Source organism: Mustelus asterias, chromosome 7 (genome assembly GCF_964213995.1).
Source record: "Mustelus asterias chromosome 7, sMusAst1.hap1.1, whole genome shotgun sequence".
Lineage (NCBI taxonomy): Eukaryota > Metazoa > Chordata > Chondrichthyes > Carcharhiniformes > Triakidae > Mustelus > Mustelus asterias.
Genome location: NC_135807.1, coordinates 134843246 through 134870583, shown reverse-complemented (window position 1 = coordinate 134870583; position 27338 = coordinate 134843246). Strand labels below are relative to the sequence as shown.

General features: G+C 45.0%; 1 protein-coding gene across 2 annotated transcripts in view; it reads left to right on the top strand.

The window, feature by feature from the left end:
• znf407 (zinc finger protein 407) overlaps positions 1-20257 on the top strand; it is a 470846-nt gene extending 450589 nt beyond the window's left edge. For both annotated transcript variants that reach the window (XM_078216863.1, XM_078216862.1), the window contains one exon: positions 17702-20257. In XM_078216863.1, the coding sequence (XP_078072989.1) occupies positions 17702-19077 (1376 nt within the window). In that variant the 3' untranslated portion in view covers positions 19078-20257. The remainder of the gene's footprint in view (positions 1-17701) is intronic.
• Positions 20258-27338: the final 7081 nt, after the last annotated feature.

Below are 27338 nucleotides of genomic sequence, written 5' to 3'. Positions count from 1 at the left end.
CTGTGCAGCCAAATGTATAGACTACATTTGTAAGATTAACCATTTTGATCTTGCAATCCTGAAACAGGTGAAATCTCAGTGCCAAAGAGGATATGCAATGAATGTTCTCTTATAGTAATTGTTTCCTGAAACAATCTCTTGTAGTAAGTAGCTCCACAGGCCCGGGGGGGGGGGGGGGGGGGGGAGGAAGATTTATCCAAAATAGGAACAGGAGGATACTATTTAGCCCTTCAAACTTGTTGCACATTCAGTAAGATCATGGTTAATGAACATATCAACCTCATCAACCAGCCTTCATTCCATATCGCGTAACACCCCCGCCGAACAAAACACTATCACAGTTTTGAAATTTTCAATTGACCGCTCCCCCCCCCCAGTCTCGACCGATTTTTGGGGACGAGGGATCCATATTTCCACTACTCTCTGTGTAAAAAAAATGTTTCCTGACATCATTTGACAAAGTCCCACATGGCAGGTTGGTTAAGAAGGTTAAAGCTCATGGGATACAAGGAGAAGTGGCTAGATGGGTGGAGAACTGGCTTGGCCGTAGGAGACAGAGGGTAGCGGTCGAAGGGTCTTTTTCCGGCTGGAGGTCTGTGACCAGTGGTGTTCCGCAGGGCTCTGTACTGGGACCTCTGCTATTTGTGATATATGTAAATGATTTGGAAGAAGGTGTAACTGGTGTTATCAGCAAGTTTGCGGATGACATGAAGATGGCTGGACTTGCGGATAGCAATGAGTATTGTCGGGCAATACAGCAGGATATAGAAAATTGGGCGGAGCGGTGGCGGATGGAATTTAATCCGGATAAATGCAAACTCCACACAGACAGTGATCCAAGTGGGAATCGAACGCGGGTCCCTAACATTGTGAAGCAGCAGTGCTAACCACTGTGCTACCGTGCTGCCTCCTAGTTAGCACTTGTTAGGCTGCAGCTAGAGTGCTATATTCAGTTATGATCACTATACTAGAGGAAGGATGTGATAGAAGGATGAAGGGTGAGAGGGGTTACAGAAGCCATTTACAAGACTGTTACCAGGAACGGAACATGTTAGCTGTGGGGAAAGATTGGATAGAGTCATAAAATCCCTACAGAAAGAGCTATTTGGCACTTTGAGCCTGCACTGACAACAATCCAGCCCAGGCCCAATCCCCATAACCCTATGTATTTACCCTGCTAATCTCCCCGATACTAAGGAGCAATTTAGCATGGCCAATCAACCTAACCTGCACATCTTTGGAGTGTGGGAGGATGGGAATAGAGGGATATGGTCCCCGGAAGGATAGGAGGTTTTAGTTCAGACGGGCAGCATGGTTGGTGCAGGCTTGGAGGGCCGTAGGGCCTGTTCCTGTGCTGTAATTTTCTTTGTTCCTTGTAACCGGAGCACCTGGAGGAAACCCACACAGACACAAGGAAAACATGCAAGCTCCATACACAATTACCCGAGGCCAAAAACGAACCCGGGTCCCGGGCATTGTGAGGCAGCAGTGCTGACCATTGTGCTACTGCGCCATCCCAGGCTGAAGTTTGGCTTTTTTTGGAACAGAGGAGACTGACTGAAGATTTAAATGAGGTGTCCAAAATGATGAGGGGCCTAGCTAGAGTGGTTAGGAAGGACCTATTTCCATTAGCAGAGAGGTCAGTAACCGGGGGCGTAGATTTACAGTAATTGGCAGGTGGTTTTAAGAGGGATTTGAGGAGAAATATTTTCACTCAGAGGATAGTGGGAATTTGGAACTCAGTGCCTGATAGAGTGGCAGAGACTGTAACCCTCGTTATATTTTAAAAGTATTCGGCTACGCACTTAAAAGGCCGTAACCCACAGAGCTACAAACTACATTCCAGAAGTGGGAATAGGCTGCTTAGCTCACTCTTGTTTGGCACAGATATAATGCACCGAGGACTCTTGTTTTGGTAAATTTTCTATGTTTCCACATCATTCTGAATATTCTAAATAAATTCTGACTTCCAATCTGAGCAAAATGGAATAAGTTCTCTCTGTGTACATAAAGTATTAAAATAAAATCTATATTTACATTATACTGTGTGTTGGTTAATTAACATGCTATTAATTTGAAAGGAACATTTATTTAATCGCAATATTTCCATGTAATCTACAGTGTTTGTTTAAAGAAAATGTTCTGCTCATAATTGGATGTTCCTGTTGATGTACTTCTGCTATACACAGATAATTCATAATTCCTTCCATTTAAACCTACGTTGTGATGCTTTATGAACCTGGGTGGCAGGGAAAAAATAAAAATGGAAAAAACACTAATAAAGCTCCACTGTCTGAGACTGAGATCAGGTTGCAGGATCAGGCACACTGAGGTCCTTCTGTAAACTGCATGAAGCCTCAAAACAAGAGCAAATACAAGACCGAAAAGGTGCCATAACTTCTCTCTGTCTTCAAACATTCAGTCATTTCCAGAACTTTCAGTAGGCACTGGCCCGCGAGGTTAGCCCCAGTGTATAAGATTAGCAGTGGCCAATTTCACACTATTCCGACTGCATTAGTGGTGTGCATTTGCCAATATATTCTTTTTTTTTTTTGAAACCTTATTCAATCATATTTTGCATGATCTTTTTTAAATTTGCAGTGCGCTCCATACTCTACAACCCGCAGAGGACACTGAGTTTTCTGAGGGTCAATGCCACGTTGCAGATTGTGCTGAGGTTTAGCGTTCTGGTGAGCCACATGAAAGCCAGCTAAAGGGATCATGCTACAAGTTGTGCATTGATACTCGGGACGTTTCTAAACACAATTTAAAAAAATGATGCCGGGTGAGACAAGTTGCATCAGCACAAATTTTATCTGTTAAGGTGATATGTGAAACATAGAATGTCGGGTTAGAATTAGATTCAGCCCCTTGACCTCCAGCACAGATGCAGGGTGACCTTTCATCTGCCAGTAGTCTTGTTTCTTCAGCAGACTCCATGAATTTTTATTACAAGTTTCTTGCATCTAAGCTAAGCTTTCAACAAATTGCCTGACACGGATGAGATGAAGTTGTTGAAGTCGCCTCGATGTGTTTTACTGGTCTGCCGTTGAATGACACAAACCTGGTGTCCTACAATGTCATACGCCAGTGACCACCGGTGTCTCAGAGTTGATAAATACATCATTTTCTGGAACATTGATTGTTTTACACACTCAGCCGACTATTAAATTCTATGACCAAACCATTCAGATCATATGGCCTCAAAATTATATGGGGCTTTAATAAAATAGATAAAGAGAAACTGTTTCCGCCGGCAGTAGGGTCAGTAACCAGAGGACACAGATTTAAAATAATTGGTGCAAAAAGCCAGGGGAAAGATGAGGAGAGTTTTTTTAACACAGCTATTTGTTGTGATCTGGAATGTGTTGCCTGTGGTGGAAACAATAAAAATTTTCAAAAGGGAATTTATCCTGTATTTGAAAAGGAAAATGCTGCAAGGCTTTGGGTAAAGCGCAGGGGGAGTGATACCAATTGGTATCGTTCCTGAGAGCTAGTACAGACATGATGGACTGAATGACCTCCTCCTGTACGATTGCACATCGTACTCTGAAAACACCACATTGAGGATGGTAGTGCAAATGTTTCCTTACGACTGTCGGTGTGGCGAAACTTTGTTCTAGGAGACCGCATTTGTCATTTACTTACCAAGAAGAGACGAAACTGCTTGAAATGTATAATTTTGTTTTATAAACCCCTTAAGGTTGTGGTGGGAAGAGAGAGGAATGAACTAGGGGATGGGGAGGGGGTGCGAGGTCTCACAAAAAGCTGCAACTAATTTATTGTGGAAATAAGCAATGAAACTTGCTACCAAAACTGGAAATTAATCAGTGTACCTACTATAACTTCCAGCTTGTGATGTTTGCTCTCAAGTTTTCAAATGGAATGGAGAAAGGAATTTTGCTCCACGTGAGGGCAGGGCATTGATCTGACTTGACCATGCTTTGCTGGTGGTTTAGAATGTCGGGGTCTCTAGGGATGGACGGACGGGAGAATTGTCAGCTGGATACAATAGGGCTTTCTGTGATCATTTCGATTTACTGTCTTTGTGGATTGAATTCATTGCTGTGTGTGTGTGTGAAATCATAGAATCCCTACAGTGCTGAAGGAGGCCATTCGGCCCATCGGGTCTGCACCGACCACAATCCCACCCAGGCCCTATCCCCATAACCCAATGCATTTACCCTAGCTAGTCCCCCTAACTCGCACATCTTTGGACTGTGGGAGGAAACCGGAGCACCCGGAGGAAACCCATGCAGACACGGGGGGGAATGTGCAAACTCCACACAGACAGTGACCCAAGCCGGGAATCAAACCCGGGTCTCTGACACTGTGAGGCAGCAGTGCTAACCACCATGCTGCCCCAATAGTTCCCCACTCCCAGACACCCTTTCCCCCTGGTGCAGCAGTATGTATTCCCCTGAGCCAGTACAGAAAGAGTCTTGCCCAATCCAATAATGTGTTGTAGAGTCAACAGCACAGAAGGAGGCTCTTCAGCCCATCATGGCAGCGTTGGCTCCTTAAAAGTGCAATCCAATTAGTCCCACTCTCCTGTTCTTTCCCCACAGCTCTGCATGTGTTTTCTTTTCCATTGGCACTGGTAAATATTCAGATCATAAACAACTGACAAAACACTTGTAATGTCCCACTGCTTAAACATCCCATTGTCGAGTAACCCCTACCCTTGAGTGTGTTCTCCACGTATTGTGTCAAGCCCTCACGCTGGTTCAGTTGAATGGCATTTCACCAAGAATAAATCTTGATCATATTATTGTATAATTCCAGCTTATCACAGGCCAAAAACTCTTTTTTTTTTCAATTGCAGTTGCACTACCGAGTTACATTAGTTGTAATGCCACTTGAACTTTTGCATAGCTCAACATTAATTCATTTAGGTTGAAATGAAAGAATCTTCAGTGGGTGAATCTTTGCAATCTGATTGAGGTCATTACATTTTTATAGGAGCCATTTTTCAAAGCAGTACTGACAGCACTCCAAGTTATTAAATTCCAGAATCCAAAGATGGACCGGCAATCACATTTATGAACTGAGATAGAAAAGCTCGAGTCATGTGCAGTGCAAAGGTTAAGATCCCGGTGCAGTTAAGCTTCATCACCCCCTTAGTGACGGCAGTATTTACACGAACATCTTTGTTTAATGGTCAGGGAAGTGATTTAGCCCACCTCTGGATTCAGAATAGATTAAGTCAGCAGGTTGGGTGCTGTAATTATCCTGCAGTGAAAAGGATTCACCAGATATTTCCACACCCTAGGGACTTTATATTAAATCGTGGCGTGGTGAATGGAGATGTACAGACTCTTAAGAGACGCAGAGTGAACATGTGTTATAGGTTATGAGAATTTTAAATGTAAGCTATTACTTTCAACGGTTATTCACAATATTTGAATGGAAAGATGTAAGGTCACATAATACATCATGAAAGATTAACTTTCAGAATGCAGACCAAGAACAAAAAAAGATCGCCTTTTATCATTTACAACCTCCAAGTGGCCACACTATTTTCCTTGTAGATGAAGCCCAGTCCATCACACAAACCATCCTCTCATCCATTGACTGGGGCGGCACAGTGGTTAGCACTGCTGGGTTCAATTCCCGGCTTGGGTTACTGCCTGTGTGGAGTTTGCACGTTCTCCCCGTGTCTGCGTGGGTTTCCTCCGGGTGCTCCGTTTTCCTCCCACAGTCCAAAAGACGTGCAGGTTAGGTACACTGGACATGCTAAATTGACCCTTAGTGTCCCGTTATGTATATGTTAGAGGGATGAGCAGGGTAAATATGTGGGGTTACGGGAATAGGGGCTGGATGGGATTGTTGTCAGTGCAGTCTCGATGGGCCAAATGGCCTCCTTCTGCACTGTAGGGATTCTATGATTCTATGACTCTGTCTACACTTCCCACTGACTCGTGTTTATGGTTCAGATCAGAAACTCTGAAGTATTTTATGGAGCCCGCCTGGATCATAAGTTTTGCTCCTTGAATTTGGCTAGGATAAGCATGATATGTTTCACCTCAGGTAATGATTCGAATGACCCACTAGGGAGCCCCTGTCAAACAAAGTTTATTGAAGAATATAGTTAACATGTATAGTAAGAAGGTTAGCAATAACTGTTATCAACTACAAACAAAGCAACCGCAATAATGTATAACCCTTAACAAATATAGCTAAGATGTTCTAATCAAACCAATCCCATAAATAAAAACCTTCCACAGGTCTAACACAGCAAAGACTAATTCTCACGTGATTCTGGAACTGAGTCCTTTGGATGAATGCTGCAGTTCTCTTGATACACTCAGAATAGTTTGAAATCAGAGTAGCTTCCCAGAACAGCAGGGAGAGATTCTGGTCAAGCCACCAACAGCAGATTTTCTACTGCAAGAAGGCAAGAAGCCTTGCTTTCAGCTAGCCAGCAGAACTTCCAAAACCCAGGGAGAGAGAGAGAGAGAGACATTGCTTTCAGTCTGATGTCCACTTCCTTCTAAATGAAACACTAAACAGCAACTCAAAGCTGAAAACAAAAGGGCTCCTGTCACCTGACCTGCCAGTCAGTTTTCCTCCTAACAATGCAAGGCCATAAAACAACCCAGAGTAAAAACAAACAAACCCCATTTAAACCATTGCAGGAGCAATAAAAGGGCTCCTACAGACAGCCCAGCAGCAATGAGAGCTGCAGAGAACATGATTTTTAAAAAAACTTTTAAAGGTGCACTAACATCGCACTTGGGAAAGCAGCCAGCATAATCAAGGATGCCACGTACCCTGGCCATGCTTTCTTCCACCTTCTTACATCGGGAAAAGTCTGAGGTCACGTACCAACCGACTCAAGAACACCTTCTTCTCTGCTGCCATCAGACTTTTGAATGGGCTTATCTCATACTTAATTGATCTTTCTCTGCACCCTAGCTATGACTGTGACACTACATTCTGCACCCTCTCCTTCTCTGTGAACGGTATGCTTTGTCAGTATAGCCGGCAAGAAACAATACTTTTCACTGTATACTAATACATATGACAATAATAAATCAAATCAAATCAAATTGTTCGAGAGTCCATGCTGATGTTGCCAATCAACAAGCCTTGGATCTGGTCATTAACAATCCTCTCCGCGCAGTCAAATACAAACTAAAACTCAGCGAAACTTACAACCTCTCATCCCTCACTCCACAGCACCACCCCATTCCCTCACGACAACAAAATCACAGAAATAAATTCCATTTTTCCTCCTTCCTTTGCTAGTCCTTCCCTCTGCCAAAGGGACCCTTTTCCAGAGTTCAGTTCCATGAGGATGGGCACTCTCCGGCCCAAGAGATCATTCTTGACATTGAACATTGATTCGATTTTGGCCAATGGACTCACTGGAACCCACCTTCATGTGATGCCCACAATCTTCCAGCCGTGATTCAGTGGGTCGTGCATTCAGATGTTTGTAGATTCAAGGACTTGAGTACAAAGTTCAGGCTGATGCTCCTGGTTCTTCTCAGTCAGGGAGTGCCAAACTATCAGAGGTGTTGCCTTTCCAATGAGATGTTAAAGCAGCCTCCCATCAGTCCTCTTGGGGGCAAGATTCCAAGGCATCAAGAGAAGTGGGGGGGTGGGGGGGAGAGTGCGCCTCATAGTCCTATTGTTCCCTAACCAGTATCACTGAAACAGATTTTCTGGCCATTATCACATAGCTGCATGTGGGAGCTTGCTGTGCACAAATGGGCTATCATGTTTCTTGCTTTGCATCAGCAGCAGGAATCACTGGATAGCAATGAGGGTCAGGCTGAGCTTCCCCTTCCTCATCTGGGGGCACAGCAAGGCCATTAACAACTAAATTAGCATAAACAATAGCATCTGGGACCTATCTGGCATTGCTCAGTTACTCACTCCCTTACCCTGCTGAGACAGCTGCTGAAGGAGTCGGATAAAGCTTCTCTCCCCAAAAAAAGGGATAGAATTTCTGCAGGCATTCTCCTGGGAACAATGCAAAAATGCTAGTGCTGAGGTCACGGTAGAAGATCAGTAGAACAAGACACCAACCTCCCCCCAGGAAGATCCTAAACCAAAGAGTTCACATTCTAACAAAATGGTTCTTTGTCATTTCTAGTCTGACTCCCTACTGAAAAGCCCCCAATAAAACCTCAATTTTTCACCCATCTTGAATCCCAGTCCGATAGTGCCTCAATTTTAAGATTCTCACGTTCATGTTTCCAACTTACAAGGGCCTCGTCCCTCCCTCTCTTGTAACATTCTGCAGCCCTCCATCCCTCTGAGATCTCTGCTCTCCTTCCACTCTGCCCCTCTTGTACATCTCCAATTTTCTGTGGCAGCTGTGTCTTCAGCGACCCTAAGCTCAAGAATTCATTGAATCATAGAATCCTACAGTGCCGAAGGAGGCCATTCAGCCCATCAAGTCCACACCAACCACAATCCCACCCCGGCCCTAGTCCCACATCCCCATAAATTTACCCTAGCTATCCTCCTGACATTAAAGGACAATTTAGCATGGCCAATCCACCTAACCCGCACATCTTTGGACTGTGGGAGGAAACTCTAGCACCCGGAGGAAACCCACTCAGACACGGGGAGAATGTGCAGACTCTGCACAGACAGTGACCCAAGCCGGGAATTGAACCCAGCTCTTTGGCACTGTTAGGCAGCAGTGCTAACCACTGTGCCACCGTGCCGTTCCCTCTTATCAATTCTTCCCTTAACCCCCTCCATTCCTCTATCTCTTCTCCCTCCTTCAGATCACTTGGTAAAACCTACCTCTTTGACCAAACGTACGCTCACATCTAATATCTCGTAATGTGGTTCAACATCAAATTTGGTTCAATCATCCAGGCAACAGAAAACAGATGGAGCTCTGGAGGAATACAGAGAGAGTAGAAAAGAACTCAAACAGGGAGTTAGAAGGGCAAAAAGAGGTCACGAGATGTTCTTGGCAGGCAGGATTAAGGAGAATCCTAAGGCATTCTATTCATACGTTAGGAACAAAAGAGTTGTCAGGGAGAAAATCGAACCTCTCAGGGACAAAGGAGGGGAATTATGCTTAGAATCAAGGGAATAGGGGAGATCCTAAATGAATACTTTGCATCGGTATTCATGAAGGAGAGAGACGTGTTAACCGGGAGTGTCTCGGAGGGAGGTGTTGACCCGTTAGAGAAAATCTCCATTACAAGGGAGGAAGTGTTAGGTTTTTTAGGGAACATTAAAACTGACAAAGCCCCAGGGCCTGATGGCATCTATCCTAGACTGCTCAGGGAGACAAGAGATGAAATTGCTGGGCCTCTGACAGAAATCTTTGTCGCTTCTTTGGACACAGGTGAGGCCCCTGAGGATTTGAGGATAGCGAATGTGGGCCTGTTGTTTAAGAAGGGTAGCAGGGATAATCCTGGAAATTATAGGCCGGTGAGCTTGACGTCTGTGGTAGGGAAGTTGTTGGAGAGGATTCTTAGAGACAGGATGTACGTGCATTTAGAACGGAACAATCTCATTAGTGACAGACAGCACGGTTTTGTAAGACGGAGGGCGTGCCTTACAAATTTGGTGGAGTTTTTTGAGGAAGTGACAAAAACGGTTGACGAAGGAAGGGCCGTGGATGTCGTCTATATGGATTTCAGTAAGGCATTTGACAAAGTTCCACATGGCAGGTTGGTTAAGAAGGTTAAGGCTCATGGGATACAAGGAGAAGTGGCTAGATGGGTGGAGAACTGGCTTGGCCATAGGAGACAGAGGGTAGCGGTCGAAGGGTCTTTTTCCGGCTGGAGGTCTGTGACCAGTGGTGTTCCGCAGGGCTCTGTACTGGGACCTCTGCTATTTGTGATATATGTAAATGATTTGGAAGAAGGTGTAACTGGTGTTATCAGCAAGTTTGCGGATGACACGAAGATGGCTGGACTTGCGGATAGCAATGAGCATTGTCGAGCAATACAGCAGGATATAGATAGGCTGGAAAATTGGGCGGAGAGATGGCAGATGGAATTTAATCCAGATAAATGCGAAGTGATGCATTTTGGAAGAAATAATGTAGGGAGGAGTTATACAATAAATGGCAGAGCCATCAAGAGTATAGAAACACAGAGGGACCTCTGTGCAAGTCCACAAATCCTTGTAGGTGGCAACACAGGTGGAGAAGGTGGTGAAGAAGGCATATGGTATGCTTGCCTTTATAGGACGGGGTATAGAATATAAAAGCTGGAGTCTGATGATGCAGCTGTATAGAAGGCTGGTTAGGCCACATTTGGAGTACTGCGTCCAGTTCTGGTCACCGCACTCCCAGAAGGACGTGGAGGCGTTGGAGAGGGTGCAGAGAAGGTTTACCAGGATGTTGCCTGGCATGGAGGGTCTTAGCTATGAGCAGAGATTGGGTAAACTGGAGTTGTTCTCCCTGGAAAGACGGAGAATGAGGGGAGATCTAATAGAGGTGTACAAGATTATGAAGGGGATAGATAGGGTGAACGGTAGGAAGCTTTTTCCCAGATCAGAAGTGAAGATCATGAGGGGTCAGGGGCTCAAGGTGAGAGGGGCGAAGTATAACTCAGATATTAGAGGGATGTTTTTTACACAGAGGGTGGTGGGGGCCTGGAATGCGCTGCCAAGTAAGGTGGTGGAGGCAGGCACGCTGACATCATTTAAGACTTACCTGGATAGTCACATGAGCAGCCTGGGAATGGAGGGATGCAAACGACTGATCTAGTTGGACCAAGGAGCGGCACAGGCTTGGAGGGCCGAAGGGCCTGTTTCCTGTGCTGTACTGTTCTTTGTTCTTTGTTCTGTGAGCTGCTTTGGGATGTTTTACTACATTCAAGGCGCTATATAAATGTAGACTGTTCTCTAGTTACTTTTTTAAAAATGGTACTGCTGTTCGAATGGCTTTTTGTAGATGAATGCAGAAAATAGTGTGGAACTCTCATTTATATCACTAAGGTCCTTGTTTGACATGTGGTCTGACCATTTGAACTAAGCATTGGGCTGGTTTGATGGAAGCCCAGCTGTGTTCAGGAGAGCAGGCAAACCAGGGATGCGAGGGTGGTGGGAATCAATGATATCGATCTCAAGAATGCCATCTCATGAACAATCTTTTTTGATGTGATCTTTGGCCAGTGTTGGAAGTTTAAGCAGTGCCTCAAGTCCCAAAGATTGCTGAGAGGTTTCAAAATAATTGAAGAAGCAATGCAAGCATTTTAACTTTTTCAAGTTGGCAATGAAAGAAATGGTTGCACTCTTCTTTGATGTGGAGATGCCGGTGTTGGACTGGGGTGGGTACAGCAAGAAGTCTCACAACACCAGGTTCAAGTCCAACAGGTTTATTTGGAATGCTCATTCATCAGCTCTCCGAAAGCTCGTGATTTCAAATAAACCTGTTGAACTTTAACCTGGTGTTGTGAGACTTCTTACTATGAACACTCTTCTTTGCTTTTCCTTTTCCATTTGGAAAGATGTATGTTTGTCTTGGAGCTCTGGCAAGTAGGTTGCCAATCATTTGTGACCTCCCATTGATTTCCAACTGTGAGCCCTGGTATGATGTGGGCACCATGGGTAATGACTCACAGACTTAATAATGCATCATTACCTGACTATGTGCAGGTAATGATGCAATATTAATTGAGAGCAATTCTAACAGACACATATCAGTGACCTTTCCTCAAACACTTCAAAGTTCTCAACACCCATCATTCCGAAAGTTGCACTCTCTTTTATTCCAACTTTAAAGTTGTTGCACTGGGAGAGCGAATTATTTTTATTTAATCTTCCAGAACCACTTCGCTTAGCCCAAATTTTTTGGCTACTGCTGTTGATCTTAGTAATTCAGTTATATAGAATGTATAGCACAGAAATAGGCCATTCAGCCTTGCCGGGGTCTATGCTCCTTGCTAGCCACCCCCCGCCTCGATCTAACCTGATCCGCACTTCCTCTTAAATGCCGCTCTGCTATTGTGAGCTGTGTAGCTTGAAGCATAACATTACAAAGAGATGAAAATAGACTAAGTCAATGGGCAAAGCTGTGTCAAATGGGTTTCACTGGAAGCAGATTTTAAGTCATTCTCTTTGGACCTCAGAAAGATAGAATGAAATGCTTTTGAAATGGAAAAGCTAGAAAGAGTGGAGGTCCAGAAAGACCTTGAGATCCATGTACATGGATCATAAAAATTTCATGAACAGGTACAGAAAATTATCAGAATTGTTATTGGAATGCTGGCCTCTTTATCCAGTAAGAAGTCTCACAACACCAGGTTAAAGTCCAACAGGTTTATTTGGTAGCAAATACCATAAGCTTTCGGAGCGCTGCCCCTTCGTCAGATGGAGTGAAAATCTGTTCTCCAACAGTGCACAGAGACACAACATCAAGTTACAGAATACTAATTAGAATGCAAATCTCTACAGCCAGCCAGATCTTAAAGGTACAGATAATGTGGGTGGAGGGAACATTAAACACAGGTTAAAGAGAGCAGCGGTCTCCAAACTCCGATCCGGAAGCGGGCTGGACGTGGCCCGCGAGCCGTAGTTTGGAGACCCCTGATCTAGAGGACTAGAATACAGGGAGATAAATGTCATGCTACAACGATACAAGACATTGGTTAGGCCACACCTGGCATGCTGTGAGCAGTTCTGAGTACCATACCTCTGGAAGGAGATATTGGTGTTGGAGGGCATCCAAAAATCAGGATTCATAGAAACATAGAGGATAGGAGCAGGAGGAGGCCGCTTGGCCCTTCGAGCCTGCTCCGCCGTTCATTCCGGTCATGGCTGATCATCCAACTCAATAGCCTAATCCTGCTTTTTCCCCATAATCTTTGATCCTATTCGCCCCAAGTGCTATATCCAGCCGTGCCATTCCTAGGGTCAAATTACAAGGAAAGATTACACAAACCAGCTTCATATTCCCTGGAATTTAGAAGGTTAGAGGGCGACTTGATCAAAGCTTTCAGGATATTATGGGGAACTGACGGGTTCAATAGGGAGAATGTATTTCCGTCTGTTGAAGACTCTAGCACTAATGGACAAAGCTTAGAACAAGACATTTCAAGCCTGAAATTGGAAAACACTTCTACACACGAAGATTGATTTTTGCTAACCAAAGGTATTAAGGCACATATGGGGTGAAAACAGGCATATGGAGTTAGGACACAGAGTAACAGTGATCTTATTGATTGGTGTGACAGGCTTGAGGGTCTAAATGGCCTACTCCTGTTCCTATGTTCTTAGTCACCTAACTACTCTACATGTGAGAGGGTTCCACATTTCCAGCACTCTCTGGGTAAAGAGGTTTCTCCTATTGGATTTATTAGTGACTAACTTAGATTTATACCTAAATCTTGGTCACCCGCATAAGTGGAAGCATTTTCTCTATGCCTATCCTATCAAACCCTTTCATAAACCTCAAACATTCTGTTGGGTTACCCCCTCACCCTTCTCTTCTCTGGACTCAAGAGACCCAACCTGAATTAATCTTTAATTCTATGGCCGGTACTCTTACCATCTCGCCCGCCATGGAATCGGAGCGGCAAGGGTCCGACAACGGAAATCTCTGTTGACTTTGGGCAGGAATTTCCGGTCTTGCCTGAGCGAGACCATAAACCCCGCCGCCAGTGTCTGTCTGAAAATCGGTTTGGAATTACTTTTTGCATAGAATGTTTTGTTCATATCAAGTGCAACTATTTGGGAAAGATGTGAAATATTTTCTAAATTGAGGCCAATAATTTTTTTTTTTAATCTTCCCAAATACGCAGAGGATGATCTCCAAATTAAGTGCATTAATTATGGAGGTGGGCTTTGTACCTTATATTCGCATTCTCTGGAGGAGATCTCATGACTTCAAAGTCATTAAGGGGATTGATATAAATGGTACAAGTGCATATATTATGTGAGGTGGCAGTCGTAGTAGGAGGCAGCAATTTACAAGGCAGCTATTACATTGTGAAAGCTAGTAGTGAGGTTGGAGATATTTCTCAAGAGGGTTGTTGAATGCCCCGGAGAGATAGAGACGCTGACCCATTCCAGTCCTTTGGGAAGACATTAGAATGGATTTTTGTAGAAGCTATGAGACCACAGCAGGAGCCAGGTAAAATTTCAGGTAATAAGCAACAGGTTGGAGTATGCTCAACAACAACAGCTTGCATTTATATAGCAGCTTTAATGTAGTAGAATGTTCTCGAGGCTTCTACTCATTTCCCAGGTCAGAGGGAGACCTTTGATCAAGGTTTCTTGAAACGGCCATGGGCCTCAGCTGAGAAATGTTTTTTTGTTTAATGAAAATTCTTCACTGTAGCTAAGAAATTGAGAAGTGCGCCCGCCTACATAGTGTCCCAGTCACTATAGATTTATGGTGGGGGCGATTTTTAGCCTGAGTTCACCGTCAGAGAGAATGGTGATGCCATAGATTCTCCATGGAGAATCGGGAAACGTGATTCTCTCCCGACAGATCGTGTTTCCCAATTTTCCACAGCCCTCAACGGCGAAGTCACAAGGTTCACAGCCACAAAGGGTAAGAGCCTCATTCAAATAGATTTGAATAAATTTGAATACCGTTACCCACCCTGCCATATGATTCCCCCCCCCTCCGCCGAATGATATTCAAACCTCACCTACATGATGTCATGTCAACTTCTTAAGAACGAGTTTCAGTCATGGGTTCTCTCCAGGGTAATTATAGCCTCTGGGGGAGAAGGACGTGCCCGGGGCCGTCAGCACTGCCAATTTGGCACCGCTATGTTGGAGCTGTGACAATCTGGTAATGCCAACCTGTGCCAAGAGGCAGTGATGGGGTGGGCCCTTGTGGGAGCTCCATGGGCAGGGAGGGGTTCCATTTATATGTGGGGGAGAACAGACAGTGAACAGGCGTAGTGGGGAGCGGGCACTGAGAGGGGTGGGGGAAGACACCGGCGATACTTCCATTGTGGTGCATAGCACCCTGATCTCTGTTGAGCAGGGTGGGGCTCTATCGGGCCCCACCCTGCCCTGCCTGAGTGACAGAGTGAGTCCCACCCAATCTTTTCTTTTACTCAGAGAGGCTCAAGATCTGGAGTGAAAACTGGGCTGTTCAGCTGGAGAGCAGCACGCCAATTTTCATTCAGAGCCAAACACTTTGAAACAACATGATACAGTTCTGCCCATAGTGTCCTTCTCTGTCGCTGGGTTAAAATCCTAGAACTGCCTCTCTAGCAGCACTGTGGGTGTACCTACACCACATGGACTGCAGCATCTCAACAAAGCGGCTCATCACCATTTTCTCAAAGGCAATGAAGATGGGCAATAAATGCTGATTTAACCCCATGAAAAAAAATTTAAAATTGCTTCCTTGCTCCACTAACCTGCCCCACCTTTCCCAGAGTTGACCTTTGGGTTGCAGTGACAGGGCAAGCTGCCTGACATTCTTTTTCCTCAAATGGATGGGCTGCTTGTATAAAGGTGACAGGCCATTAGCAGCTCACAAAATTCATCGTAATGAGGCCTGAGGCAAAGCTTTGGGCCTGGCCTCCAGGCTTAAGCCTTCAACTTCAGGTCTCTCGATTCAAGTCTCCTGGTTTCGTTTTCCCTGTTTGGGAAACAAACTTTCTGTCACATTGCCACCTCCTTGCCGGAAGGTAGCTGCCAAGGAATCTCCATCCTGTGATGCTCAAAGCTGAAGAACATTTTTTGCATTAGATCTTAAAAATGGGAAACATTTATATTGAAGCCTGTTGTCCTTTTATTACAAAAAATAATAATGGAGGTAAAGGAAAAACTTGTACTTATATCATGCCTTTCTCAATCTCAGAATGCCCTAAAGTGCTTTGCAGCCAATTAAGTAATTCTTGGAAGTGAAGTCATTGTTGTAATGGAGGAAGCACGACACTCAATTTGTGCACAGCAAGCTCCCACAATCAATAATGTGAAAATGACAGAGTATCTAATTTAGCGATGTTGATTGAAGGATAAATACTAGCCGGGTCACCAGGGAGAACTCCTCTGATCTACAAAATAGCACCATTGGATCCTTTACATCCACCTAAGAGGGTAGACTGGTTCTCGGATTGATGTCTCAACTGAAAGGCAGCACCTCTGACAGTGCAGTACCGAGGACAGTGCAGTACTGAGGACAGTGCAGTACCGAGTGTCAGCCTGGATTTTGTGCTCAAGTGCCTGGAGCGAGATTTGAACCCACGCTCATCTGGCTAAGAGGTGTGAGCCACGATGATTTTGAAAAGTTATATGCTCATTCTTCTGAGCTATCTAAGCTTCATAATACAAAGTAGAAACAGATCTTCAAATTCCATTCAATTTGAAGTCACTGCTCCTAATGCAGTCTCCTCTACATTGGGGAGAATAAACGGAGACTGGGTGATTGCATTGTGGAAAACCTTCGCAAGCCTGACCCTAACCTTCCTGTTATTTGCCATTTTACTCAGCATCTTGCTCTCATGCCCATATGTCCGTCCTTGACCTGCTGCAATGCTCCAGTGTCACCTAACATAAACTGAAGGAACAACGCCTCATCTTCCAATGAGGCATATTACAGCATGCTGGACTCAATGCTGAGTTCAACAATTTTACACTGTGACCTTTCTCCTCCATCTTGACCCTTTTCTTTTACCCAAAACATTTTTGTCCCGAAGAAAGCTGGCTCCTTCCCCTCCCTCACTGGGCTACCTGTCACTTGTTCTTTAGTTTTGCTTTCACTGAGCACTGACCGTTGTTCTCCCATTAATGTAGTCTGCTACCGTACCTTTTGGCACTATCTGTACCTTCTTTAATCCTTCACACAGCCATTAACACTTTGTCTGTCTCGTGACCTACACATCTTTGTTGCAATCTCTCCTAGCTCCCACCTATCACTGCCCTTCTGCTCTCCCCCCTCTTATACATAGACAATCCATCACATTCCCCCTCTCTTTAGCTCTGAGGAAGAGTTATATGGACTTAAACCCATGGGCGGGATTCTCCGGCCGTCCACGCCAGCAGGATTCTCTGGTCCTGCTACAGTGAACTGAGATTTGGCTGAGCGCCAAATTCTCCATCCTCGCTGGCAGTGGTGGCAGGACGTGAACGGCCGGAGAATTTGGCCATTGACTAACTCCAGTTTCTCTCTCCGCAGATGCTGCCAGACCTGCTGAGCTTTTTGAACATTTTCTGTTTTGAGTTACACCTTGTTGTACATTTCTAACAGATAGAAAGTCATTTCTGGGACAGCATTTTGTGATATCTCATCGATACCTACAGGAAATTCTCACTGGAACGATGGAGGTTAAGGGGCGACCTGATAGAAGTCTACAAACTTATGAGGGGCATGGACAGAGTGGATAGTCGGAAGCTTTTTCCCAGGGTGGAAGAGTCAATTACTAGGGGGCACAGGTTTAAGGTGCGAGAGACAAGGTTTAAAGGAGATGTACGAGGCAAGTATTTTACACAGAGGGTGGTGGGTGCCTGGAACTCGCTGTCGGGGGAGGTAGTGGAAGCGGATACGATAGTGAGTTTTAAGGGGCGATGAATAGGATGGGAATAGAAGGATATGGTCCCCGGAAGGGTAGGGGGTTTTAGTTGAGCTGGGCAGCGTGGTCGGTGCAGACTTGGAGGGCCGAAGGGCCTATTCCTGTGCTGTAATTTTCTTTGTTCTTTGAAACAATGTTGGTCATAGTGAGAATACTTTGACCTGTGTTAGATAAAGTATTCTTCTCAACTTTTTCCAAGCGTAACTGATATTTCTATTTTATCTCAATTTCAGGCATTGTTTCTAAGGCTTACGAATGTAGACTGAAGGGCCAAGGGGCACAGTTTGTCGAAACAGCCGTCCCACTCACTTCACCTCAAGATGCAGATTCTACAGAGGTCACGGGTGACGCACTCAACGGCTGCAGTGAACAACAGGAGCCAACTGAACCTATTGGCCAGGTGATTATCATTCAAGGCTATCAGGTTGGATGTGGTGAGGACATCTCCATTGACGCCTCTGTTGAAGCCACTGCGGCAGCAACTCTCCAGACTCTGGCCATGGCGGGGCAAATGGCTCAGGTGGCGCAGGTGATGCACATCACTGAAGATGGCCAGCTTATAGCCACAACCCGGAGCGCCACCCACGTGGGCAGCATGGTACCCGGGCAGATTCTCACCAGACAGCTGACATCAGGTGCCACCCAGGTGGTGGTGGTCGAGAATCCAACCGAAGAAGGGGGCGCTGCAGAGGCAGCCGTTGCCCTGGAGACCTTGGCGGATTCCAGTCACGTCATTGAACAGGTGGTGACGCAACAGGAGTCAGCAGTACCCGTGTCGGAGACACCCACAGCACTGGATGCACTTCTGTGTGCCGTCACGGAATTGGGTGCGGTGGAGGCAAGATCGGCCGGGGAAGGGAGTGACCCCAACCAAGAGGGGTCTTGTGCCGTGAGTTCCGCCATCGAGGAGGTCGTGTCGGCACCAAAGGAGTCAGCGAGTGGAGGTGTGCAGATGCTTCACAATGAGGAAACTGGCCAAGAGGTCAGGCATTCTGAAGCCACGGAGGCTGGGGAAATGGTGTCAGACATTAAGCAGCCAGTGTCTGTAACCACTGCATCCCAAGTGGCTTTCACCAACATGGTGCAGGAGGTTCTGCAGTTCACCATGTGCGATATGAGGACAACAAGCCATATTGTGAAGGACGGCATCACTCAGGTCATAGTGGCTAAAGAAGGAACCACACACGTGGTTGAGGGGGCTTCCCAGATCATAATGCAAGAAGGTGACGAGCAAACTATAACTACTCATGGACGTCCAATGCGCCTGGTAGACTCCTCCGGCGAAATATCACAGATAATTATCACGGAGGAGATTCTCCAAGCCATGGTTCAAGAGACCGCGGGTCACTTGTCCGAAGAAGCGACTCATGTTATTGTGACAGAGGTACCACACGCCATGGTAAATGGTGACCACTCCAGGACATTGACTGAGGTTTATCCACACAGTGTGATGGAACTGATTAGAGAGGACATGTCGTCATCCAGTCACCCAGTGACAACGATTGCCTTGGCAGAGTGTTACACTGAGGACAGGTCAGAAACAGTTGTGACTGAGCAGTCAGCTAACGAAGAGCAAGAATTGGAAACTGGTGGAATCCAAGAAGCGTGACTCGCCTTTAGTAGGTAGCAAGCTCTACTGAAAGACACCCTGGCTGATTTTCCATCAGATGTACTATTCAAAGCATAACCTGCTCAATATGGCACATGCATTCCATGTGTCTGCTAGTAAATCTGTGATTGGGAATCTGATTGTCTCTGAAACAACGAATGGAAGTATAGGACCATGATATAATCAAGTGAGAGAGAACTGATCGTATCGATTGGACTGGAACAAAGGAGTTTTAAGAATTCTGCTGTTCTCTTGAGTTAACTGGATGCTTCCATTTATAAGATGATTTTGAAACCAGCATGGTGGAGTTGCAAGTTGGTCTGTATGTTGGCGCATACCTCCATTTCCATTGCACAGAACCGTGTCAGCAAAAAGAGGACAGGGGAACACTGACACAGGCTTGAAAATAGTCTTAGCAGAAGTCCTTAGATGGGGTCACCTGAGTCTCAGGGAATGGTACAGAATGCAGGGGACCACAAAGTGGGCGAAGAAGCTTGGAAATAGACTTGAGACTTGAATCATTTGATTAGGTGGCTCAATGTTGTTTCCTGACTTGAGCACTAAAGACTGAGGGTCCCGTACCTGAATTGGGCCAGGGATACAAAGCTGGAAGCAGAGATTGTCACTTGGTTCTTTAATTACCTTCTGGATACCTGGCCACAGCAGGAAGCGAAGTGAAAGCCATCCAGGTAGCACAAAGGCTTCAAATGGTGTGGGAGGACAGCGAGAGGGGGGAGGGCGATTGTATTGCGTGCATTTTTCTTAACTTTGTTTTAGGTTCTATTAACAGAGAAACAAAATGAATTCAGGCAAATTGCACATTTCAGCCACCATGAAATGCTCGATGTTGTTAGCCATTTCTTTTTGTTATTCAAATGCTGATTTCCCCAGACCCACAAATTCAGAAGAATGCATTGAACCTGCTGGGGGTTTTCTTTTGCATTGTGTTTTTTCAGGGGGAGCGGGAGGGAATATCAGAAGGCGATATAATTTGAGAGTTAAAAAAAAGAAGTTTTACTCAGCTCAGGTGGTCTGTTTAACTGTACAACAAAACACAAGATAATATGATAATGTACAATTTTATGTCTGACAATCATTAACGTGGCTTTAAAGGAAAAGTTTCTCTGTTTTTCTTTTCGTTAACCGCTTGTCCCAATAAATTGTTCTGGTTTAAAAAAAAGACAGCTGTACAATTCATGGATCTCTTTCACATTTTTAAGCCTGCAAACAATTAAACAAAACTGACTTAACTTTTTTTTAAAAAAGAGCATTTGGTGCTTGGCTAGTTCCCAGTATTCTAAGTGATTCATATGTTTACCAATTATGAAAATAAGCCCTGTTTTAATGTACAATTAGTGAATAACAATTTAATTATATGATGTGTTTTACACATGGAGCAGCAGCCAATACACTACTAAATCTGTCAAATGCATATAAATATTATTTTATACATTCCTAACAACTTAATATATTCAGATCTACTTGTTTTTGTACGTCCACTTAGCATCCTTGATTTTTCATTCTGACGCAGAAATATTAATTGCATCCACTGCGGAGTAAAAATTGGAATGATGTGAGAAAGCGATCATTCAATAAAAGAGATAAACTGACCGATGTATTAAGTCAACAACTGCATCATCCGTGTGCCAGTGTAGATGCCGTGCGGGTCCCATACTCTCAGGGGTGGGAATCTATCGGTTTGCCACCTTCATTGAAGCTCTGGCGCTGAGAATGAAGCAGGAAGGTGTGAAGGCGACAATGATTCTTGTGTGTCAACGAATGGGATGCACCGGCTTAATTCTGGATCCCGGACAACTGTGGTGGAAAACTGCATGGATCAGGGGAATTTCTACTCGAGTAACAATTTGGGATGTCTACTCTTGGTGTGTTACTATTGCTTCAGTTAAAACCGTGATCACTCAATGTGAAGCATTGACTACATGTAACTACATTCAACTTGTTCTTTAATCTTGTGCTTTATTCAAGATTGGCAGTGGTCTAGTCTAAATATACTTTGCTAGAGTTTTTATTCACTGAAGACTAAACTGCACAGTAGTTACCTGGTTCCCTTTACAAAATTTTATTTTTGTTCATCAAGAATGCAGATTATGATGAAATCTGAGAAGTTTTCCCTATCTGAGGAATGTAAAGTTCCGAGACTGAATATATAGCGACCCGCGCACTTGTGTCAAGATGCTCCAGTTTTCATGACTTTGGAGAGGTGGGAGGAGGTCATTTTAAATTAATACTTGGATATAAAATCTGAAAATGTTGTGAGTACAACTTGCCTTTGTGTACAAGAGCATAGACGGCCTAGGAGGAAGCATAGGACCTGGGACAGTGGGAAGTGCAGCTAGGTTTTTTTCTCAGTGCTATCCACACTCTCCATCAGACTGAAACGCAAAACAGGAGAGATGGATTCTTTGGAGGCAGTGATCGGAGGCCCCTGAAGTCCAGGGGTGCTAACATTGTGAAGGCCGCTACCTCTTTCATTGCCACGCCTTTGCATGCCCGGAGCTCCATGAGAGTTCAAGAAGGTGTTCAGTAAACTTACTCCTCCCCTTGATGTTCCAAACTGGTTTATTTATACAAACACACTACATTATAGCTTCTGCTCATTGTGCTCATGTTGTACCCCAGCGACTTGGATACAAAAATCCATGCTATTTGGCAGTGGCAGTTTCAGTACTGAGTATGTTACTGCACTGTCAGAGGTGGCATCTTTCAGGTGAGGTATTAAATCAAGGAGCGTCTGCTCCCGTAGATGAATGTACAAGATCCCATGGCATTAAGAACAGGGGACTTTGATCGCAGCTCACTCAAACCACTTGTCAACCTTGGCAATAAATGTGAACAAAGCAATTGAATGAAATAGCTCTCCAGACTTTGCACTAGTCAAACTATAGATCATGATCCCAGTGCATCCTCGCCACTCTCCTTTCTCATCTCTTTTCTCTCCTGCTTCACTCACTTCTCACCCTCTTTCTGTTTTCCATTTTTTTCCTGAATGTTCAGAATGGAATTGTAGCCTTCGACCACAACTGTGGAGATCTTTGGAGTGAGGAGGACTGGGAACCCTTTCCCATATTCAACTGAGAGACATCCGATTGACAGGGAGGTACCATCACCAAGTATATGCAACGTCAGGAAGTCTTGAAGGCCTGTTAAGTTCCTCACTGGGCGTGGAAGGGTAGATTGTTGGGCACTTTTTCTCCTGGCTGCTGAGTCTGGAACTAGGTGGGGGTGGTCACACTCTCAGAATAACAGATCTGCCATTTAGGACTGAAAGGAGGAAAGCTTTCTTTACTGAAAGTGCTGTGAACCTTTGGAATTCTCTATCCCAGAGATCTGTGGATGCTCAGTTCTTGAGTATATTCAAGATGGAGGTCAGTAGATTTTTGCATAAGGTACGAAAGTAATTAGGAATATGGGGATAGTGTGGGATGGTGTAGCTCGGATACAAAATCACCCAGTATTGAATGATGGAGCAGACTCAAGAGGCTCTGTGACTCACCCTTGCTTTTGTTCCTTATGTTGTTTCCCTCTATTCCAGTTCTCTCCTTTCTATCACTTCCCTGATTTTCCTCCCCTTCCTTTCCCAAATGTCCCTTTCCTCTCTTCCAGTTCACATTCTCTCTTTCATTTTCTCTGTCATTTTCTGACTTGCGTCATTTCCTCTGCAGCCCCCGCCTTGCACGGTGGCACAGTGGTTAGCAAGCACTTCAAGCGCCAGGAACCCGGGTTCGATTCCCAGCTTGGGTCACTATCTGTGTGGAGTCTGCACGTTCTCCCCGTGTCTGCGTGGGTTTCCTCCGAGTGCTCCAGTTTCCCCCCACAGTCCGAAAGACGTGCTGATTAGATGCATTGGCCATGCTAAATTCTCCCTCAGTGTACCCGAACAGGTGCCGGAGTGTGGCGACTAGGGAATTTTCACAGTAACTTCATTGCAGTGTTAACGTAAGCCTACTTGTGACACTAATAAATAAACTTTAAAACTTAAAAAAGTTTAAACTTTGCTTCTCCTGCTCATGTGCTCCTTGTCTCTCCCTTTCTCTAGCTCTTCTTTCTCCTTTTCCCTCAGCCAACAGCAGCTAAACCATCCCACCCTCCACCACTTCCATTTTGCATATCTCCTCGTCCTTCCGTCACGTGAAAAACCGACATGCTTTGACAAATTAGATCAGTGTGTGGGGATACTTTGGAAAAGCTGAGTCACGGAGTGGGGGAATGGGGAGGAGGCCTAGAAAAATCAGGCAGGCAAATAGACAAGGGAAATTCATAGAAAAATTAGGGCAGTAAGTGGGGAAAAATCCCCAGGAAAACTCAGAGCAGCTAGAATGGGTGAATCCCCTGAAAAACTGTTCTAATGAGCTGGGAAGGAGTGGGGCATAGTGACATTCTCAAAGGGTTGGGTCTACATTGGGAATCTTATGTTTGTAGTCAAAAGCTCAGGATAATTAGGGATGGGAAAATAAATGTTGACCTTACCAGTACTGTGAATGGATTAAATAAATAATGGCATTTCAGAAGCAACAGGGACATCTGGTGTGGAGAGGCAGACTGGTTCAGTTTAAGGACATATTGTAAAATACAGTCAGCAGCACTGACTCTCTAAACGTCAACTCTGAAAACCTTGAATTTCACTTTCGCCCTCAGAGGAGCTTGCAGAAGCCTCGGTCTTTAAACAATTTCCAGATAAAACTCCAACTCGAAACTGCAAAAGTTTCTCTCTGCTGCAGACCCAGCTCTGCACAATAACCACATTATCACATGACCCTGTCAATCAACTTCCCAAGGAGTTTTTTTTGTGGTAAATAAAAGTCCATTTGCTCTATCAAAGTAACAAACTCCTAGCTGAACCAACTTACTTTTACAACCCTTGAGCTAAATGTTTACCAGACACACTGACTGCCTGGAGAATAAATCTGAAATTTTAAACATTCTACACAAACATTAAAAAAACCAACATATATATATATATAGCAACTGCCTCATATCACCCCAAAGTAAAGAGTTTAAATGTCCCAAAGTTTCTTTGAAAAGCTACGGAAAGAATGTAAGGTGTTAGGGTTGGTAAGTGGATAAGGGGGTTGGGTGGGGAAGGGGATAGGGATAAATGAGTGAGGGGGTAGGGTCAATAAAATACGTGAGCAATGGGTTAGGATGGGTGTGGTAACTGGGCAAGGTGGTTGGTTGGCAGCTGGGTAGGTGGTAGGTAGAATGGCAGGTGAGTAGCGTGGCAGGAGGGTGATTGGGTGAGTGGATCAGGGCTGGTTAGGTGATGTGGGGGTTGTCAGGTCGGGGACCAGTCAGGGGAAGTTGGTATGTGAGCTAGTCATGTCTGCTCGGGGGGTTGTCAGATCGGGTCGGGGTGATTGCAGTTGTTGGGAGGGGAAGATGTGGCATCAATGTAAGTGTTTGTGGGAGAGGATGATTGTAAAGTTACCCAGGAGTTAGACTAGGAATTTTCTGTGAAAGTTTCCTGGGTGACTATCCAGGTAATTTAATCTGAACTGTCTGAAGTATCCAGACACGATCTACCAGCCGTTCATGCCACGCTCCCACTGTAGCAAGGTTGGAGAATTTGGCGCCCAACTGCAGCGGGATGGGAAAATCCCGCCAGTCTCAAAGCCGTAATTTTCCAGCCTCTAATGCTAAGCCAGAGGCTTTTTCACAAGGTCCCAGGGAGCACAGAATTGTCCATCGGAATCTCAGACCTCCTGAGCAATTCCTCTGGAGTCGCTGTGTTGGGACTTCCAAGGGATCCCGTAGTGCATCTTGGGTAGGTAAATCCGGTCTTTGACCATCTGGAAATTGGAATGCCCGGTTCATTCTTCTTTCTTGATGAGCTCCTGTATGTTATCCCACACGAGACTCCCCTGACCTCATTTAATCTCATTCTGTCAATTAACCTTCTATTCATGTCTCACTCATGTCTTTATCTAGCTTCCCTTGAAATGTATGTAAGCTATTGAGCTCAACATCTCCTTGCAGTCCTGATGAGGTGATAGTGCAGTGGCATTATCACTGGGCTAGTATTCCAGTGACCCAGGGTAATGATTGGGGGACCCGGGTTCGAATCCTACCACGGCAGATGGTGAAATTTGAGTTCAATAAAAAGACCTGGAATTAAAAGTCAAATGATGACTATGGAACCATTGTCAATTGTCGTTAAAACCCATCTGTTTCACTATTGCCATTTAGGGAAGGAAATCGGCTGTTTTTACCTAGGCTGGCCTATATGTGACTCTCGACCGCAACAATGTGATTTACTCTTAAATGTTCCCTGAAATGGCCGAGCAAGCCACTCAGTTCAAGGAAAATTAGGAATGTGCAATGAATGCTGGCCCAGCCAGCGCCGCCCCACATCCTGGCACTGCTGCCTCACAGCACCAGGGACCCGGGTTCGATTCCGGCCTCAGGTCACTGTCTGTGTGGAGTTTGCACATCCTCACCGTGTCTGCATGGGTTTCCTCCAGGTGCTCCGGTTTCCTCCCACAGTCCAAAGATGTGCAGGTTAGGTGGATTGGCCATGGTAAATGTGTGGGGTTATGGGGATAGGGTGGAGGGGAGGGCATGGGAGGAATGCTGTTTTGGAGAGTCGGTGCAGACTTGATGGGCTGGATGGCTTCTTTCGGCACTGTGGGGATTCAATGATCCCGTGAATGAAGAATAAAACAAACGCTTCAGAGCAGTCAGAGATGAAGGTTGAGCATAACAGCAATAATAAGCTCGGCAGATGCTGGCTGAGTTTGCACACTCAAGAGTTGTGCTTCAAAAAGAAGGATCCTGGATGAACGTCACACCCCCAAGTGAGGGTTTTGGATGATGGCAGGTAACATTTTGACATTGCCAGTGTCCAACTCTCCAAAGCTGTGTCAAGCACATGCCTTTTACACAATGTTAACAATTGGAAGCAAGTGGCATCTCTGCCAACCTGGCCTATTGATGGATCTCCACAACAGTTAACACCTCAAATGTGGAGAAACTTACAACTGACCTTCAGGCTTTGGGGGATCATATGATGAAGCAACTAGAGTTGGAGATTTTGGGAGGACTATTTCAGGCAAGTTTCAGAATTGCCAAGGCACTATCTTACATCAGTTTTACAGCACAGAAACAGGCCATTTGAACCAACTGGTCTTTGCTGGTGTTTATGTCCCAGCCAAGTTTCCTTCCACCCAACCTCTACTTTCTCCCTTGCTTCCCCTTAATTGTGTCTAAACTATTCACCTCAATCACTTTCAATGGAAGCGAGTTCCACATTCTCACCCTTAAAGTTTATTTATTTGTGTCACTAGTAGGCTTACATTGAACTGCAATGAAGTTACTGTGAAATTCCCTTAGTCGCCATACTCCGGTGCCTGTTCGGGTACACTGAGGGAGAATTTAGCATGGTCAATGCACCTAACCAGCACATCTTTCGGACTGTGGGAGGAAACCGGAGTACCTGGAGGAAACCCACGCAGACACGGGGAGAACGTGCAGGCTCTGCATAGACAGTGACCCAAGCCAGGAATCGAACCCAGGTCCCTAGCACTGTGAGGCAGCAGTGCTAACCACTTTGTAACCTACTTCTCTGGGTAAAGAAGTTGTCCTTATCTCTCTGGGTGGAACAGAGCTGAATGTTAGAGTTCCTTAGAACCAAAGTGTTGTGACAACTGCCAGGAAATCTATCACTGTCATATAGGTCGCAGACCACATGAACATTTAAGAAATGAAACCCATTCCTCGAGGGAAAAGTCAGAGGCTGAAGGCCTAGATAATAATGAAAGTGCTGTCTATTCTTCCTTTGTACCAAGGATAAGCTAGCATTACTGTGAAAACATAAAGCTCTCTCCACGTACTCCCTTTGTTAAAGAGGGAATTGTATGTAAATATAAGGTTAAAAGGAAGAGATTTAGGACATTGTGTACACAGAAGGCTGAATCTGCTGAATGTGCTAACACAGTTGGCAATTGAAACAGAGACCGTGGGCCAAATTTTCGTGGAGTCGGGAAGATGTGGAAGTCATGCATCCGTTTCTGACAGATCCCATTTTTACCGGTAAAGGGAGTGGGAGGGAAGCCCAGGCTCAGTGGTGCCATTTGAACTCAGAGTTAAGTTCAAACAGGCCGAATTTTGGCTGTTAGAAGTAAAGCCTGGAAGTCACAAATTGATGCATTAGTTGTAAATGTTCTTGTAGAAAAGAGAAGGTCAGTTTTACCATCATGTTCTGAGGTTTTTTTAAATCTGGCAATCTTTAAACCATGATTGGCAAA